This window comes from Pristiophorus japonicus, chromosome 6 (genome assembly GCF_044704955.1).
Source record: "Pristiophorus japonicus isolate sPriJap1 chromosome 6, sPriJap1.hap1, whole genome shotgun sequence".
NCBI lineage: Eukaryota > Metazoa > Chordata > Chondrichthyes > Pristiophoridae > Pristiophorus > Pristiophorus japonicus.
Genome location: NC_091982.1, coordinates 123,036,940 through 123,051,650, shown reverse-complemented (window position 1 = coordinate 123,051,650; position 14,711 = coordinate 123,036,940). Strand labels below are relative to the sequence as shown.

The window sequence follows — 14,711 nt, the reverse complement described above, 5'->3', positions numbered from 1 at the left end:
ATGAGGAGGACGCTAAGAGGCTGCAGGGTGACTTGGACAGGTTAGGTGAGTGGGCAAATGCATGGCAGATGCAGTATAATGTGGATAAATGTGAGGTTATCCATTTTGGGGGCAAAAACACGATGGCAGAATATTATCTGAATGGTGGAAGATTAGGAAAAGGGGAGGTGCAATGAGACCTGGGTGTCATTGTTCATCAGTCATTGAAAGTTGGCATGCAGGTACAGCAGGCGGTGAAGAAGGCAAATGGTATGTGGCCTTCATAGCTAGGGGATTTGAGTATAGGAGCAGGGAGATCTTACTGCAGTTGTACAGGACCTGGAATATTGTGTTCAGTTTTGGTCTCCTAATCTGAGGAAGGACGTTCTTACTATTGAGGGAGTGCAACGAAGATTCACCAGACTGATTCCAGGGATGGCTGGACTGTCATATGAGGAGAGATTGGATCAACTGTGCCATTATTCACTGGAGTTTAGGAGGATGAAGGGGATCTCATAGAAATGTATAAGATTCTGACGGGACTGGACAGGTTAGATGCGGGAAGAATGTTCCCGATTTTGGGGAAGTCCAGAACCAGGGGACATAGTCTTTGGGTAAGAGTTAGGCCATTTAGGACTGAGATGAGGAGAAATTTCTTCACTCAGAGAGTTGTTAACCTGTGGAATTCCCTGCCGCAGAGAGTTGTTGATGCCAGTTCATTGGATATATTCAAGAGGGAATTAGATATGGCCCTTACCGCTAAGGGGATCAAGGGGTATGGAGAAAAAGCAGGAAAGGGGTACTGAGGGAATTTTTAGCCATGATCTTGTTGAATGGCAATGCAGGCTCGAAGGGCCGAATGGCCTACTCCTGCACCTATTTTCTATGTTTCTATGTTACACACTTTGTTGATGCCGCTTGTCCTCCATGTGATCAGTAGATCAGGGTGGACCAGAGAGAGCCTTGTTTTGACCGCCCTTTTCATGACCAGCTCAGCTGGTGGAATCCCGATGAGTGAGTGGGGTCTGGTGTGGTAGCTGAGCAGTACTCGGGACAACCGGGTCAGCAGGGAGCCTTCTGACACGTGTTTCAAGCTTTGCTTGATGGTCTGAACTGCCCGTTCTGCCTGGCCGTTGGATGCGGGTTTGAACGGGGCAGATGTGACATGTTTGATCCCGTTGCGGGTCATGAATTCTTTGAATTCATCACTGGTGAAGCACGGCCCATTGTCGCTGACTAGGACATCGGGCAAACATAGCTCGTAGACTTTCAATGGTGGCCGTGGATGTGCCTACAGACATTATTGCACATTCAATCCACATTGAGGAAGCGTCCACGACAATCAAAAACATTTTGCCTAGGAATGGGTCCACATTGTCTACATGGACTTAGGGGTGCCTCTCTGGGTGCATTGCTCAACTGAGAGCAAGTGTTGCACTGGCGCACACATGACTCTAAATCTGAGTCGATGCCAGGCCACCACACGTAGGATCTGGCTATGGCTGTCATCATTACGATGCCTGGGTGGGTGTTGTGCAGTTCGCAAATAAATGTGTCTCTGTCTTTCTTGGGCAAGACTCTGCGATTATCCCACAAAAGATAGTCTGCCTGCTGGGACAGCTCATCTTTGCGTCTGTGGAACGGCTTAATCGCTTCCTGCATCTCCACTGGGACACTGGATCAGCTCCCATGAGGAAACAGTTTGTTACCAAGGACAGTAAAGGATCCTGGTTGGTCGAGGTCCTGATCTGGCGAGCCGTAACGGGGGATTTCTCATTCTCAAATGCCTCCATGACCATGAGCAAGTCCGCTGGCTGTGCCATTTCCACCCCGGTGGTGGGCAATGGTAGCCGACTGAGAGCATCTGCGCAGTTCTCTGTGCCCGGTCTGTGGCGGATTACATAGTTGCCGACAGCGTGAGTGTCCATCTTTGGATGCGGGCAGAGGCATTGGTATTAATCCATTTGCTCTCCGAGAATAGCGATATGAGCAGCTTGTGGTCAGTTTCAAGCTCGAACTTGAGGCCAAATAAGTACTGATGCATTTTTTTTACCCGATAAACACACGCCAGAGACTCTTTTTTGAACCATGCTGTAGGCCCTTTTGGCTTTGGACAACTCCTGGATGCATACGGAACTGGTTGCAAAATTCCTGATTCATTAGCCTGTTGTAATGACCCCGTATGATGACGCATCGCAAGCTAACACCAAACGTTTACATGGGTTATACAGGACAAGCAGTTTGTTAGAACACAATAAGTTTCTGTCTTTCTTAAAAGTAGCCTCTTGTGAATTCCCCCATATCCCTTGCGTAGTAGCGCATGTAGGGGTTCTAGCAGGGTGCTTAACCCAGGTAGAAAATTACCGAAGTAGTTAAGGAGTCGCAGGAATGACCGCAGCTCCAGCACGTTCTGTGGTCGCGGCGCGTTCTTGATGGCCTCCGTCTTGGCATAGAAACATAGAATAGAAACATAGAAAATAGGTGCAGGAGTAGGCCATTCAGCCCTTCGAGCCTGCACCGCCATTCAATGAGTTCATGGCTGAACATGCAACTTCAGTACCCCATTCCTGCTTTCTCGCCATACCCCTTGAACCCCCTAGTAGTAAGGACTACATCTAACTCCTTTTTGAATATATTTAGTGAATTGGCCTCAACAACTTTCTGTGGTAGAGAATTCCACAAAGGTTCACCACTCTCTGGGTGAAGAAGTTTCTCCTCATCTCGGTCCTAAATGGCTTACCCCTTATCCTTAGACTGTGACCCCTGGTTCTGGACTTCCCAACATTGGGAACATTCTTCCTGCATCTAACCTGTCTAAACCCATCAAAATTTTAAACGTTTCTATGAGGTCTCCTCTCATTCTTCTGAACTCCAGTAAATACAAGCCCAGTTGATCCAGTCTTTCTTGATAGGTCAGTCCCGCCATCCTGGGAATCAGTCTGGTGAACCTTCGCAGCACTCCCTCAATAGCAAGAATGTCCTTCCTCAGGTTAGGAGACCAAAACTGTACACAATACTCCAGGTGTGGCCTCACCAAGGCCCTGTACAACTGTAGCAACACCTCCCTGCCCCTGTACTCAAATCCCCTCGCTATGAAGGCCAACATGTCATTTGCTTTCTTAACCGCCTGCTGTACCTGCATGCCAACCTTCAATGACTGATGTACCATGACACCCAGGTCTCGTTGCACCTCCCCTTTTCCTAATCTGTCACCATTCAGATAATAGTCTGTCTCTCTGTTTTTACCACCAAAGTGAATAACCTCACATTTATCCACATTATACTTCATCTGCCATGTATTTGCCCACTCACCTAACCTACCCAAGTCGCTCTGCAGCCTCATAGCATCCTCCTCACAGCTCACACTGCCACCCGACTTAGTGTCATCCGCAAATTTGGAGATACTACATTTAATCCCCTCGTCCAAATCATTAATGTACAATGTAAACAGCTGGGGCCCCAGCACAGAACCTTGCGGTACCCCACTAGTCACAGCCTGCCATTCTGAAAAGTACCCATTTACTTGTCCTCTTTGCTTCCTGTCTGACAACCAGTTCTCAATCCATGTCAGCACACTACCCCCAATCCCATGTGCTTTAACTTTGCACATTAATCTCTTGTGTGGGACCTTGTCCAAAGCCTTCTGAAAGTCCAAATATACCACATCAACTGGTTCTCCCTTGTCCACTCTCCTGGAAACATCCTCAAAAAATTCCAGAAGATTTGTCAAGCATGATTTCCCTTTCACAAATCCATGCTGACTTGGACCTATCATGTCACCTCTTTCCAAATGCGCTGCTATGACATCTTTAATAATTGATTCCATCATTTTACCCACTACCGATGTCAGGCTGACCGGTCTATAATTCCCTGTTTTTTCTCTCCCTCCTTTTTTAAAAAGTGGGGTTACATTGGCTACCCGCCACTCGATAGGAACTGATCCAGAGTCAATGGAATGTTGGAAAATGATTGTCAATGCATCCGCTATTTCCAAGGCCAACTCCTTAAGTACTCTGGGATGCAGTCCATCAGGACCTGGGGATGTATCGGCCTTCAATCCCATCAATTTCCCCAACACAATTTCCCGACTAATAACGATTTCCCTCAGTTCCTCCCTCTTACTAGACCATCTGACCCCTTTTATATCCGAAAGGTTGTTAGTGTCCTCCTTAGTGAATACCGAACCAAAGTACTTATTCAATTGGTCCGCCATTTCTTTGTTCCCCGTTATGACTTCCCCTGATTCTGACTGTAGGGGACCTATGTTTGTCTTTACTAACCTTTTTCTTTTTACATATCTATAGAAACTTTTGCAATCCGTCTTAATGTTCCCTGCAAGCTTCTTCTCGTACTCCATTTTCCCTGCCCTAATCAAACCCTTTGTCCTCCTCTGCTGAGTTCTAAATTTCTCCCAGTCTCCGGGTTCGCTGCTATTTCTGGCCAATTTGTATGCCACTTCCTTGGCTTTAATATTATCCCTGATTTCCCTTGATAGCCACGGTTGAGCCACCTTCCCTTTTTTATTTTTACGCCAGACAGGAATGTACAATTGTTGTAGTTCATCCATGAGGTCTCTAAATGTCTGCCATTGCCCATCCACAGTCAACCCCTTAAGTATCATTCGCCAATCTATCCTAGCCAATTCATGCCTCATACCTTCAAAGTTACCCTTCTTTAAGTTCTGGACCATGGTCTCTGAATTAACTGTTTCATTCTCCATTCTAATGCAGAATTTCACCATATTATGGTCACTCTTCCCCAAGGGGCCTCGCAAATGAGATTGTTAATTAATCCTCTCTCGTTACACAACACCCAGTCTAAAATGGCCTCCTCCCTAGTTGGTTCCTCAACATATTGGTCTCGAAAACCATCCCTTATGCACTTCAGGAAATCCTCCTCCACCGTATTGCTTCCAGTTTGGTTAGCCCAATCTATGTGCATATTAAAGTCACCCATTATAACTGCTGCATCCTGATTGCATGCACCCCTAATTTCCTGTTTGATGCCCTCCCCAACATCACTACTACTGTTTGGAGGTCTGTACACAACTCCCACTAATATTTTTTGCCCTTTGGTGTTCTGCAGCTCTACCCATATAGATTCTACATCACCCAAGCTAATGTCCTTCCTAACTATTGCATTAATCTCCTCTTTAACCAGCAATGCTACCCCACCTCCTTTTCCTTTTATTCTATCCTTCCTGAATGGTGGGTCTGATGCCATCTGCTACGATTTTCCTTCCTAAGAATTCGACGTCCTGTGGCAGGAAAACACACTTCGAGCGTTTCAACCTGAGTTCCATGCGATCCAACTGACTAAGAACCTCCTCCAGATTCTTCAATGCTCCATGGTGTCCTGACCTGTAACCAATATGTTTTCCTGGAAGACCACTGTGCAAGGAACTGACTTTAGCAGGCTCTCCATGTTCCGCTAGAAGATCGCTGCGGCCGACTGAATCCCGAACGGGCACCGGTTGTAGATAAACAGACCTTTGTGCATGTTGATACAGGTGAGGCCTTTCGAAGATTCCTCCAGCTCCTGCGTCATATAGACCGAGGTCAGGTCCAGCTTGGTGAATGTCTTCCCTCCAGCCAGGGTCGCGAATAGGTCATCTTTCTTGGGTAGCGAGTACTGGTCCTGCAGCGAAAAATGGTTAATCGTTACTTTATAGTCCCCGCAAATTCTAACTGTACTGTCCTCCTTGAGTACCGGAACAATCGGACTGGCCCGTTGAATTCCACCGGCACGATGCTGCCTTCATGTTGCAGCCTGTCCAGCTCGATCTCCACTTTTTCACCCATTATGTACGGCACTGCCCGAGCCTTGTGGTGGATGGGTCGCGTACCGGGAACCAAATGGATCTGCACTTTCGCCCCCCAAAAGCTTCCAATGCCTGGCTCGATTAGCAAAGGGAACTTGCTTAGAACCTGGGCACATGAAGTGTCGTCGACAGACGAAAGCACTCGGATGTCGTCCCAGTTCCAGTGGATTTCCCCCAGCCAGCTTCTGCAAACAACGTGGGGCCATCCCCTGGTACAATCCACAGCGGGAGTTCGTGTACTGCTCCATCATAGGAGACTTTGATTTCAGCACTGCCAATTACCAGGATTAGTTCCTTTGTGTAAGTCCTCAGTTTGGTGTGAATGGGGCTGAGCTTGGGCCTGTATGCCTTCTTTCCCCACAGCCTGTCGAAGGCCGTTTTACTCATTATGGACTGACTTGCACCCGTGTCCAGCTCCATAGACACTGGAATACCATTCAGTTCAACTTTCAACATTATTGGTGGGCATTTCGTCGTGAATGTGTACACCTCTGCCTCCTCTGTATGAGTTTCCAATTCCGTCTGATCCACTGTGGACCGATCTTCCTCTGCAACGTGGTGGTTTGCAGGGTTTGCAGCTCGCCTGCACATTCGTTGGAGGCGTCCCATTGTTCTGCAGCCATTGCAAGCATAGTGTTTAAAGCGGCATTGACGGGGCCAATGATCACCTCCGCAGCGCCAACAGGGTGTTAACTGCCTCGCATTAACAGATGATGGCGGACTCTGGGTCAATTGAGGTCGGGCCACAGCAGCCAACGTGTACATTCTGCCCTGTACATTTCTGCTCAAAACCGATGTTACTTTATGCACAGTACTGGCCGAAACTTCTTTGTTCTGCGAAATCTGCTTGGTGTTGTTGCTGGTGGACATAAATGCCTGGGCTATCGTTATGGCTTTACTCAGATTCGGAGTTTCTACATTCAACAGTTTGCGAAGGATTGTCTCATGCCTAATCCCAGTAGAAAAAAGTCTCTGAGCATTTTTACTAGGAATCCCTCAATATCACAATGTCCTGCAAGGTGCCTTAGTTTGGCGACGTAGTTCGCCACTTCCTGGCCCTCCGATCATTGACACGTGTAGAACCGATATCTCGCGATCAAATCGCTTTCCTTAGGATTTAGGTGCTCCAAGACCAGCGTACACAATTCTTCATAGGATTTCTCTGTTGGCTTTGCTGGGGCCAGGAGATTCTTCATGAGCCACAGGTCTTTGCCCCAAAGATAGTTAGGAGGATTGGCCTTCGTTTGGTCGCGTTCTTGTCTCCTTCCAACTCGTTGGCCACAAAGTCTCTCCATGAAGACCTCCCAATCGTCCCCCTCTGAGAACTTCTCCAGGATGCCGACTGTTCTTTGCATTTTCGCGCAGTTGTTCGTTACCTCGTCGCCAATTGTTGCACTTATAATAAATGGTCAGACTGAGTACTGTGTGTAATGAGCAAGTATGACTTTAGCTCCTTTATTAAAGTTCCAGAGTGCAGGTACCTTGTGGGTGGCCAGCTTATATACTGTGCTCCCAAGAGATGCTGGGATCCTTTGGGACTCCAACAGGTAGGCCCTCTGGTGGTCAGGTGTGATGCAGGTTACAAGGGCTTAAATACATAACAAAATTGATGAACGCTATGTCATAACCAGGGCCACTGGTTTATGGTGACCGAATACGTCAATGCCGTGCGTTCTGTTCCCTCGACCCAAAGCTCTGGAACTCCGTGCCTAAACCTCTCCGCCTCTCTACCTCTCTTTTCTCCTTCAAGACGCTTCTTAAAACCTACCTTTTTGACAAAACTTTTGGTCACCTGCCCTAATTTCTCCTTTTGTGTCTCGGTGTCAATTTTTTTGTCTCATAACACTCCTGTGAAGCGCCTTGGGATGTTTCACTGTGTTAAGGACGCTATATAAATACAGGTTGTTGCTGTTGTTAATTGCATGGGATTCTGGGATTATTACTGGAGTTTCAGGGATTACAATTATGTGATTTCATCCAATTTTCCATGAAGACTGCAAACATTGGCCAGAACAGTCACAGCACTATAGTTTGGAAACAGTTGACCAGAATTTGACCTGCAGTTACCTGACTGTGCGACCTCTGAAACTGGCTTGTCTTGTATATGTGCCATGTGTCCGAGGATGGAGAAGATGGCAAATCCAGCAAACACACTCGTTGCACAATTAACAACGCAGACAATGATGGTATCTGTGTAGCAGTTGTTGTGGAATTTGTTGTAGGATGACAGTGTTATTAAGCCTCCAAAAGACACTGCAACAGAATAGAGAACTTGTGTTGCAGCATCTTTCCAGACCTGGTAAATAGAAGGTAGAATTAGTCAACACCGGGAGATTTTACTTGAAATCATTCAACAGATAAAATAACATTAACCAGTAGGAACAAGGGGTGGGTTCGTCCCACAGTTCAATGGTGAGCTGACTGAATGAAGCTCCCTCTGGTCAATAATGTCGCCCTTAAATAGTCGGGCCATTGTTCTGCCTCCCTGTCTATTACTTGCTGCCCAATTACCTCCAGGAGCTTCAATGCTTTCCACCATCAGCCATGATTTCTAAAGTTCACCGTCACTCAATGGGCTCCATTCTTTTATTGAAAGCAGCAACAATTAAAGAGGGACATTGTTTTAGGTCATTGGTCAGGTATTAAGTTTAATTGCACACGTTGAAATCAACAGTATGGAAGTTAGCCTGTTGCTACAACCGATGGGTAATCCATTCCGGCCAGGCATCAACGTTGAAACTCCCGCCAAAAGCTTTGCAACAAATGATAAAGGGTCATATCTGAAGGGCAGTAGAAAGCCACTAACAAAAGGCCAGATCGCAATGGCAATAGCTACCTCTCCACATTCTGATAGCCAACGTACGTACCATCATGCTGAAACCAACTGACCTCCACGTACGTTGAGTGGACACACATCTGACTATTGATTGACAGATTACGACAAAGATGAAACTTAGGGGTTGAAATTTGTTTTTTTACGCTGTCCATTACTGCCGGCGGGAGACGGCAAACGGGCGGAAAAGGCCCACCGTCGGTGGTAAGCGCCATCCACACCCCCGGAGACATTCAGTTGGGTCTTTGGTCGAGGCGCCAAGTGTAAGGCCATGCTCTCATATGCCTCGGTGAAGGTGTTGATGATGGCTTGGGGGTCGGCCTCCAAGTGTGCGCAGATGCAAGCGTCGTCTGAGACTGTAGTTCAATGACAGAGGATGGGACGACCTTGGACTTGGTCTGGAGGCGGTGGAGGTTGAACAGATTCCCGTTTGTCTGTAATTTAACTACACTCCAGCGGGGAGCTTGCTGAGGGTGAGATCGACTATTGCAGCAATGAAAATCGAGAAGATGGTTGGTGCGATGGCACAGCCCTGCTTGACCCCAGTCCGGACGTGGATTGGGTCTGTGATGGATCCGTTGGTCAGGATCACGGCTTGCATATCATCGTGGGCTCTACCAACCTGTCCCCGCCACACAGCACTGCCCTCCCCCAACCGGTCTTGGACAACGTGGACCATTTTCCATACCTTGGGAGCCTACTATCAGCAAGAGTAGACATCGACGACAAGGTCTAACACCACCTCAGTGTGCCAGTGCAGCCTTCAGTCGCTTGAGGAAGCGAGTTTTTGAAGACCAGGACCTCAAATCCGACACCAAGCTCATGGTCTACAGAGCAGTGGTGATACCCGGCCTCTTATATGGCTCAGAGACACGGTCTATATACAGCAGGCACCTCAAAATGCTGGAGAAGTGCCACCAGCGCTAACTCCGCAAAATCCTGCAAATCCATTGGCAGGATAGGTGCACCAACGTCAGTGTACTCGCTCAGGCCAACATCCCCAGCATTGAAGCACTGACCAGGCTCGATCCGTTAAGCAGGCCACATTGTCCGTATGCCTGACACGAGACCCCCAAAACAAACGCTCTACTCGGAGATTCGACACGGCAAGCGAGCCTCAGGTGGGCAGAGGAAATGCTTCAAGGCCACCCTCAAAGCCTCTTTGACAAAGTACAACATCCCCACCGACACCCGGGAATTCCTGGTCCAAGACCGCCCAAAGTAGAGGATGAGCATCCGGGAAGGCGCCAAGCACCTCGAGTCTCATCGCCGGGAGCACGTGGAAACCAAGCATAGAACGCACAACAACCCAGGCTCCCCACTCACCCGTCCCTCCAACCACCATCTGCCCCACCTGTGACAGAGACAAAGTCCCGCATTGGGCTCCTCAGTCACCTGAGAATTTATTTTTAGTGTGGAAGCAAGTCATCCTCGACCCCGAGGGACTGCCTATGATGATGATGAGAGGCGCCAAGAGACAATGTGCGCCCTCTAACGCCATCCAGCATGCAACGCCCCCTTCTGGCCGTTCCCGTGATATTTGGTCTCTAGGGCAGCCTTCCTGTCAGGCGTTCGTACAGCCAGCAAACAGTGGTGCGTACATTGCGGGTGGCATCGCCCAGAGAGCAAGATAAGTTTTTTCCTTTATTTATTTCTGCAATTATTCCTTTAGTTGCAACAGTGGGGAAGTGTGTGTGTGTGGGTCAGAGAAGTTTTGTCTTTTTTCTCTTTCTGTTTTCCCAGGTCGCATGCCGGCAGCCTCCCGCCGTGAGATTGAGTGGGCCCCCTGAGCTCCCGGCCCTGTTGGTGCTTGAGGATGAGTGTGCAATGCCACCTTTTGGCGCTGCTCTCTCACCATGGGCATTAAAACTGAACTTGGCAGTTTGAGGCTGCACCGAACGCCTGGAGCTAAAACTAGACCTCAGGCCGGGACACCGCCTCAAAAACAGCCCGACCCGATTGCAACCCCTTCAAGTAAAACAATTCAACTGAGAAATGTAGTTGAAATTGATTATCCGGCTGTGTTTACCTCAGCATCAGCCAGTTTTGAGAAGTCTGACTGGCTTCCGATGTAGAATGCAATTCCTTTATAGGCTCCGTCCAGGGTAACTCCTCGGATCAGAAGTATAGTGAGAACCACATAGGGGAACGTCGCAGTGAAATAAACCACCTGACCATGGAGAGTAGATTGTTAGATCTTCCTGTATTGCTGGTATAACATTTACAGTATTGAATCCAATTGATTAGAAAATGGATAGGATTGTAATCAAAGCAGCAGACTATAGGGGAATGATAGCTACACACAGGGTGTATTTAATACAAAGCAGCATATTGTAATTGAATCTAAATATTATTCAAACTGATTTGCAGCTCATATTCAGGGAACATGGGAATGTAGAGGCCTGAAGAAGACCATGGTAGCCCATTTGACCAGTGTCAAGGTCTAAGATATCTTGCGATTCCCTCTCATACTCCCCTCTTAAGGTACTTGTCCAACTCTCTCTTGAATTTGCTGATACATTCAGCCCTCGCTGCTCCCCTCAGCATTTTCACTCCATACACTCACCACCCTCTTTGTAAAGTAGTTACAATGAAAATATCTTTTCACCCGTCCACTTCTCAGGTTAAGGCTTACGGTTAACCCTCTTACTGTAGACCATAGGAGTATATAAAACATAAGGGGAGGGGGTGAAGTACAACCTTGCACGGGCAGAAAGAATGGTCGTGGATCAGCCACCCCTCGCTCTATGTCCTTTCCCTGGTGTGAATGAAGAGCAAGGTGGGGTGTATAATGTGTAGCCAAGCCTTTTCTGCCTGCTGTGTGCCAGTGCTAAAGCTGAATTTCACTCCCATTGACATTTATCTCGTCTACGCCATTGAGGACCTTGCTTCAAGATCATACCGAGCTTTCTGTTCTCCATTGTAAATATCCCCAGCTTCTGGAGCCTTCCTCGTCGGTCAGGCGCCTAATCCCAGCTCATAATTTAATTGCCTTTGCTGCATCCTGGCTTTACAAACCCCAGTGCTCCAAATGGGGCGGTGTCAATGCTCTATATAAGCACAGAATCATGACCTGAGACTTGTGCTCTATACAGCCCAAGAATCTGTGTGTGCTTTCTCCTGCTGTCACCCACTGTGCTGATGGCTTCAGTCATCTATCCACCTGTACTCCCAGATCCTCCCCTGGGCCGCGCCTTGTGCAATGATACCGTCATCATCATCATCATCGGCAGTCCCCCGCATCGAGGATGACGTGTTTCCACGCCGAAAAGGGATGAGTTCACATGTGTTTCAATGAAGGATCTAATATTCCTGATCCCGAGCTACATCTTGAAGGGTGGAAGATACCTGTGCGTGGATTTTTTTACACCAGCCACCACACGGGCTTGACAGAGCTAGGTCTTGGTCCAGTGGCAAGGCTTAACCAGGACGACTGGAGACCTGCTCTGTTGCACGGACCTAGCGCGCACACATATCGCAGTGTGGGCTGGCCCGTGATGCCCCTGGGCCCTCACCTCTTCTGGGCCCCAAACTCGCGCCTCTCCTGGGCCCCAATCACATCCCTCTACGAACTCTTGCTGCTCCTTCGCCCCGACCTTGCCACTCCTGCTGCACCTGCCTGCACTGCAGTCAGCCGTTGCTCTCCTGTAGCAGTTGATGGTCTTGCAGGCCGGACCATGCCGATTTCAGGACCGGGCCTCTCCAACAGGTAACATTTAGCTTACGTTGTCACTGCTTATTGTCCTTTTGCAATCTCATGATTTTAGATATGTTCATATTAATTGACTTCTGTCCAGCTCCAATCTGTCAGGTACTTGTGTATCTGATCAGATTGTTCTGTGATCTTTGTGGCTGCTCCCAGTTAGGCATCATTTGCAAATGTGGAGGTTTCGCTCCTGACCCGATTACGCACATTATGAACAGCAACAGCCCCAGTACTAACCCTCGAGAACCCCACTCCTTGCCAATCCAGCTTCTTCTCTTTTTTCTACATTTGTCTCAATACCGCCCCTTGTTGCTTTGCACCATCATCCCTTTTGTCAGTTAATCGCTCCTGCCTTCCACCTGATCACAGAGCTCCCCCTTTCGTTCTTCCCTTGCCCACCCCTTTCCCTGGCTCTGTACTTGCTTAAAAGCAGTTCATCTCCAACATCTGCCAGTTGTGATGAAAGGTCATCGAGCTGCAAGATCAACCGTTTCCACAGTTGCTGCCTGACCTGCTGAGCATTGTCGCAATGTTCTGTTTTTATTTCAGATTTCCAGCGCCTGCATATTTTGCTTTTGTTCAATTCTTTCTTGTTGTTGAACTAAGAGACGTGAGCAAAACCTGGCAAACAGCAAGTTCCGGGCTGATTTCAGGAGCATTTCTTTGTGCAGGTTAGCAGCAGGCATGGTCTCCTGGGTCAGGTGGTGGAGGCTTATGATATCAGATAGATGCTGTGACTGTGGATGGCTGGATGGGCTGAATGGCCTCAATCACCTTGACATTAGGGTATCTATGATCCGTTTGGGTGAACTGCAGCTGTTCTTTCCCTTATGAGCGAGATCGTTAACTATCACCCGGGCCCGTGGTCCTCATGGATTATGGATCTCCAACATTCCTGAGCAAACACTATTAACATCACTTGTACGATAAACTAACTCACTTAAAAACTAGTTTTAAATTATAGGTAGGAATCTGCATTTTCTTACCAGTGTTCAGAACCAATCATGTTACCTTTCCTGAAGATTTGATTCCTTTAGATAGCGCTGTCCCAATGATCAGCCAGGCCAGAAGCAGACAGAGGGCTAAATACCAGACTATCTCCCCAGTCTCATCCATTGAACTTGTACGGCGCAAAGCCACTTTACTAAATCAAATGACAACAGGAAACATCTTAAGTAAGGACAATAATCATTAACCACTGTTACTGGTACATGAAATACATATAGACATGGTGGGTGATACAGTGATCTTAGGGTGATACAGGGACCTTGGTGGGCGATACAGGGACCTTTGCGGGTGATGCAGTGACCTTTGCGGGTGATGCAGTGACCTTTGCGGGTGATGCAGTGACCTTTGCAGGTGATACAGTGAGCTTGGAAGTATTTAGTCCTGATGCTCCAGCATCATGGTGTGAGGCAGGCTTGACGTTCCCTGCTCATCATTTTTGTATGTTTGCACAAAATCTACACTGTCAGATGTGCTGTCTTTCAGATGAGACGTTAAACCGAGGCCCCGTCTGCCTTCTCAAGTGGACGTAAAAGATCCCATGGCACTATTTCGAAGAAGAGCAGGGGAGCTATCCCCGGTTGTCCTGGCCAATATTTATCCCTCAATCAACACAACAAAAAAACAGATTAACTGGGCATTATCACATTGCTGTTTGTGGGAGCTTGCTGTATGCAATTGGCTGTCGTGTTTCCTACATTACAACAGTGACTACACTCCAAAAGTACTTCGTTGGTGTTATATATGTAACCTGTAAATACCTTGTTTAACCACCAGAGGGCTCATCCCCTGGAGTCCCAATGGATCCCATAATCCCTTGGGAGCACCTGTATTTAAGGAGACCTCACAGGCTCAAGAGGCACTCTGGAGATCTGTAATAAAAGACTATGGTCACACTTTACTTTGAGCTCACAGTATCTGGTCAGACTCTTTATTCATACACTATAATTGGCTGTAAAGTGCTTTGAGATGTCCGGTTGTCGTGAAAGGCGCTATTATGAGGCTCGGTGCCAAAATTTGTTTGATTACGCTCCTGTGAAGTGCCTTGGGACATTTTACTATGTTAAAGGCGCTATATAAATAGAAGTTATTGTACAACTCCTCATATAATGAAGCAGTCCATGCCTGCATGCAGCAAGATGTGGACGACATTCAGGCTGGGGCTTATAAGTGGCAAGCAACATTTGCGCCACACAAGTGCCAGGCAATGATTACCTTCAACAACGAGAGTCTAACCACCGCCCCTTGACATTCAACGACATTACTGTTATGTATGTAAACATTACTAATGTGTAAGACTTGTCACCAGGGAGCGCACCTGTGGGAGACCCAAGGGTCACCTGCACACCCTGGGCAAGCAGGTATAA

At 47.7% G+C, this 14,711-nt stretch overlaps 1 protein-coding gene across 1 annotated transcript in view; it reads right to left on the bottom strand.

The window, feature by feature from the left end:
• Window positions 1–14,711, bottom strand: part of LOC139266163 (sodium- and chloride-dependent neutral and basic amino acid transporter B(0+)-like) — a 287,898-nt gene that overhangs the window by 199,555 nt on the left and 73,632 nt on the right. The window contains exons 7-9 of the mRNA XM_070884004.1: window positions 13,351–13,483; window positions 10,663–10,803; window positions 7,868–8,096 (exon numbers count right to left, since the gene is read on the bottom strand). Of these exons, the coding sequence (XP_070740105.1) occupies window positions 7,868–8,096; window positions 10,663–10,803; window positions 13,351–13,483 (503 nt within the window). The remainder of the gene's footprint in view (window positions 1–7,867; window positions 8,097–10,662; window positions 10,804–13,350; window positions 13,484–14,711) is intronic.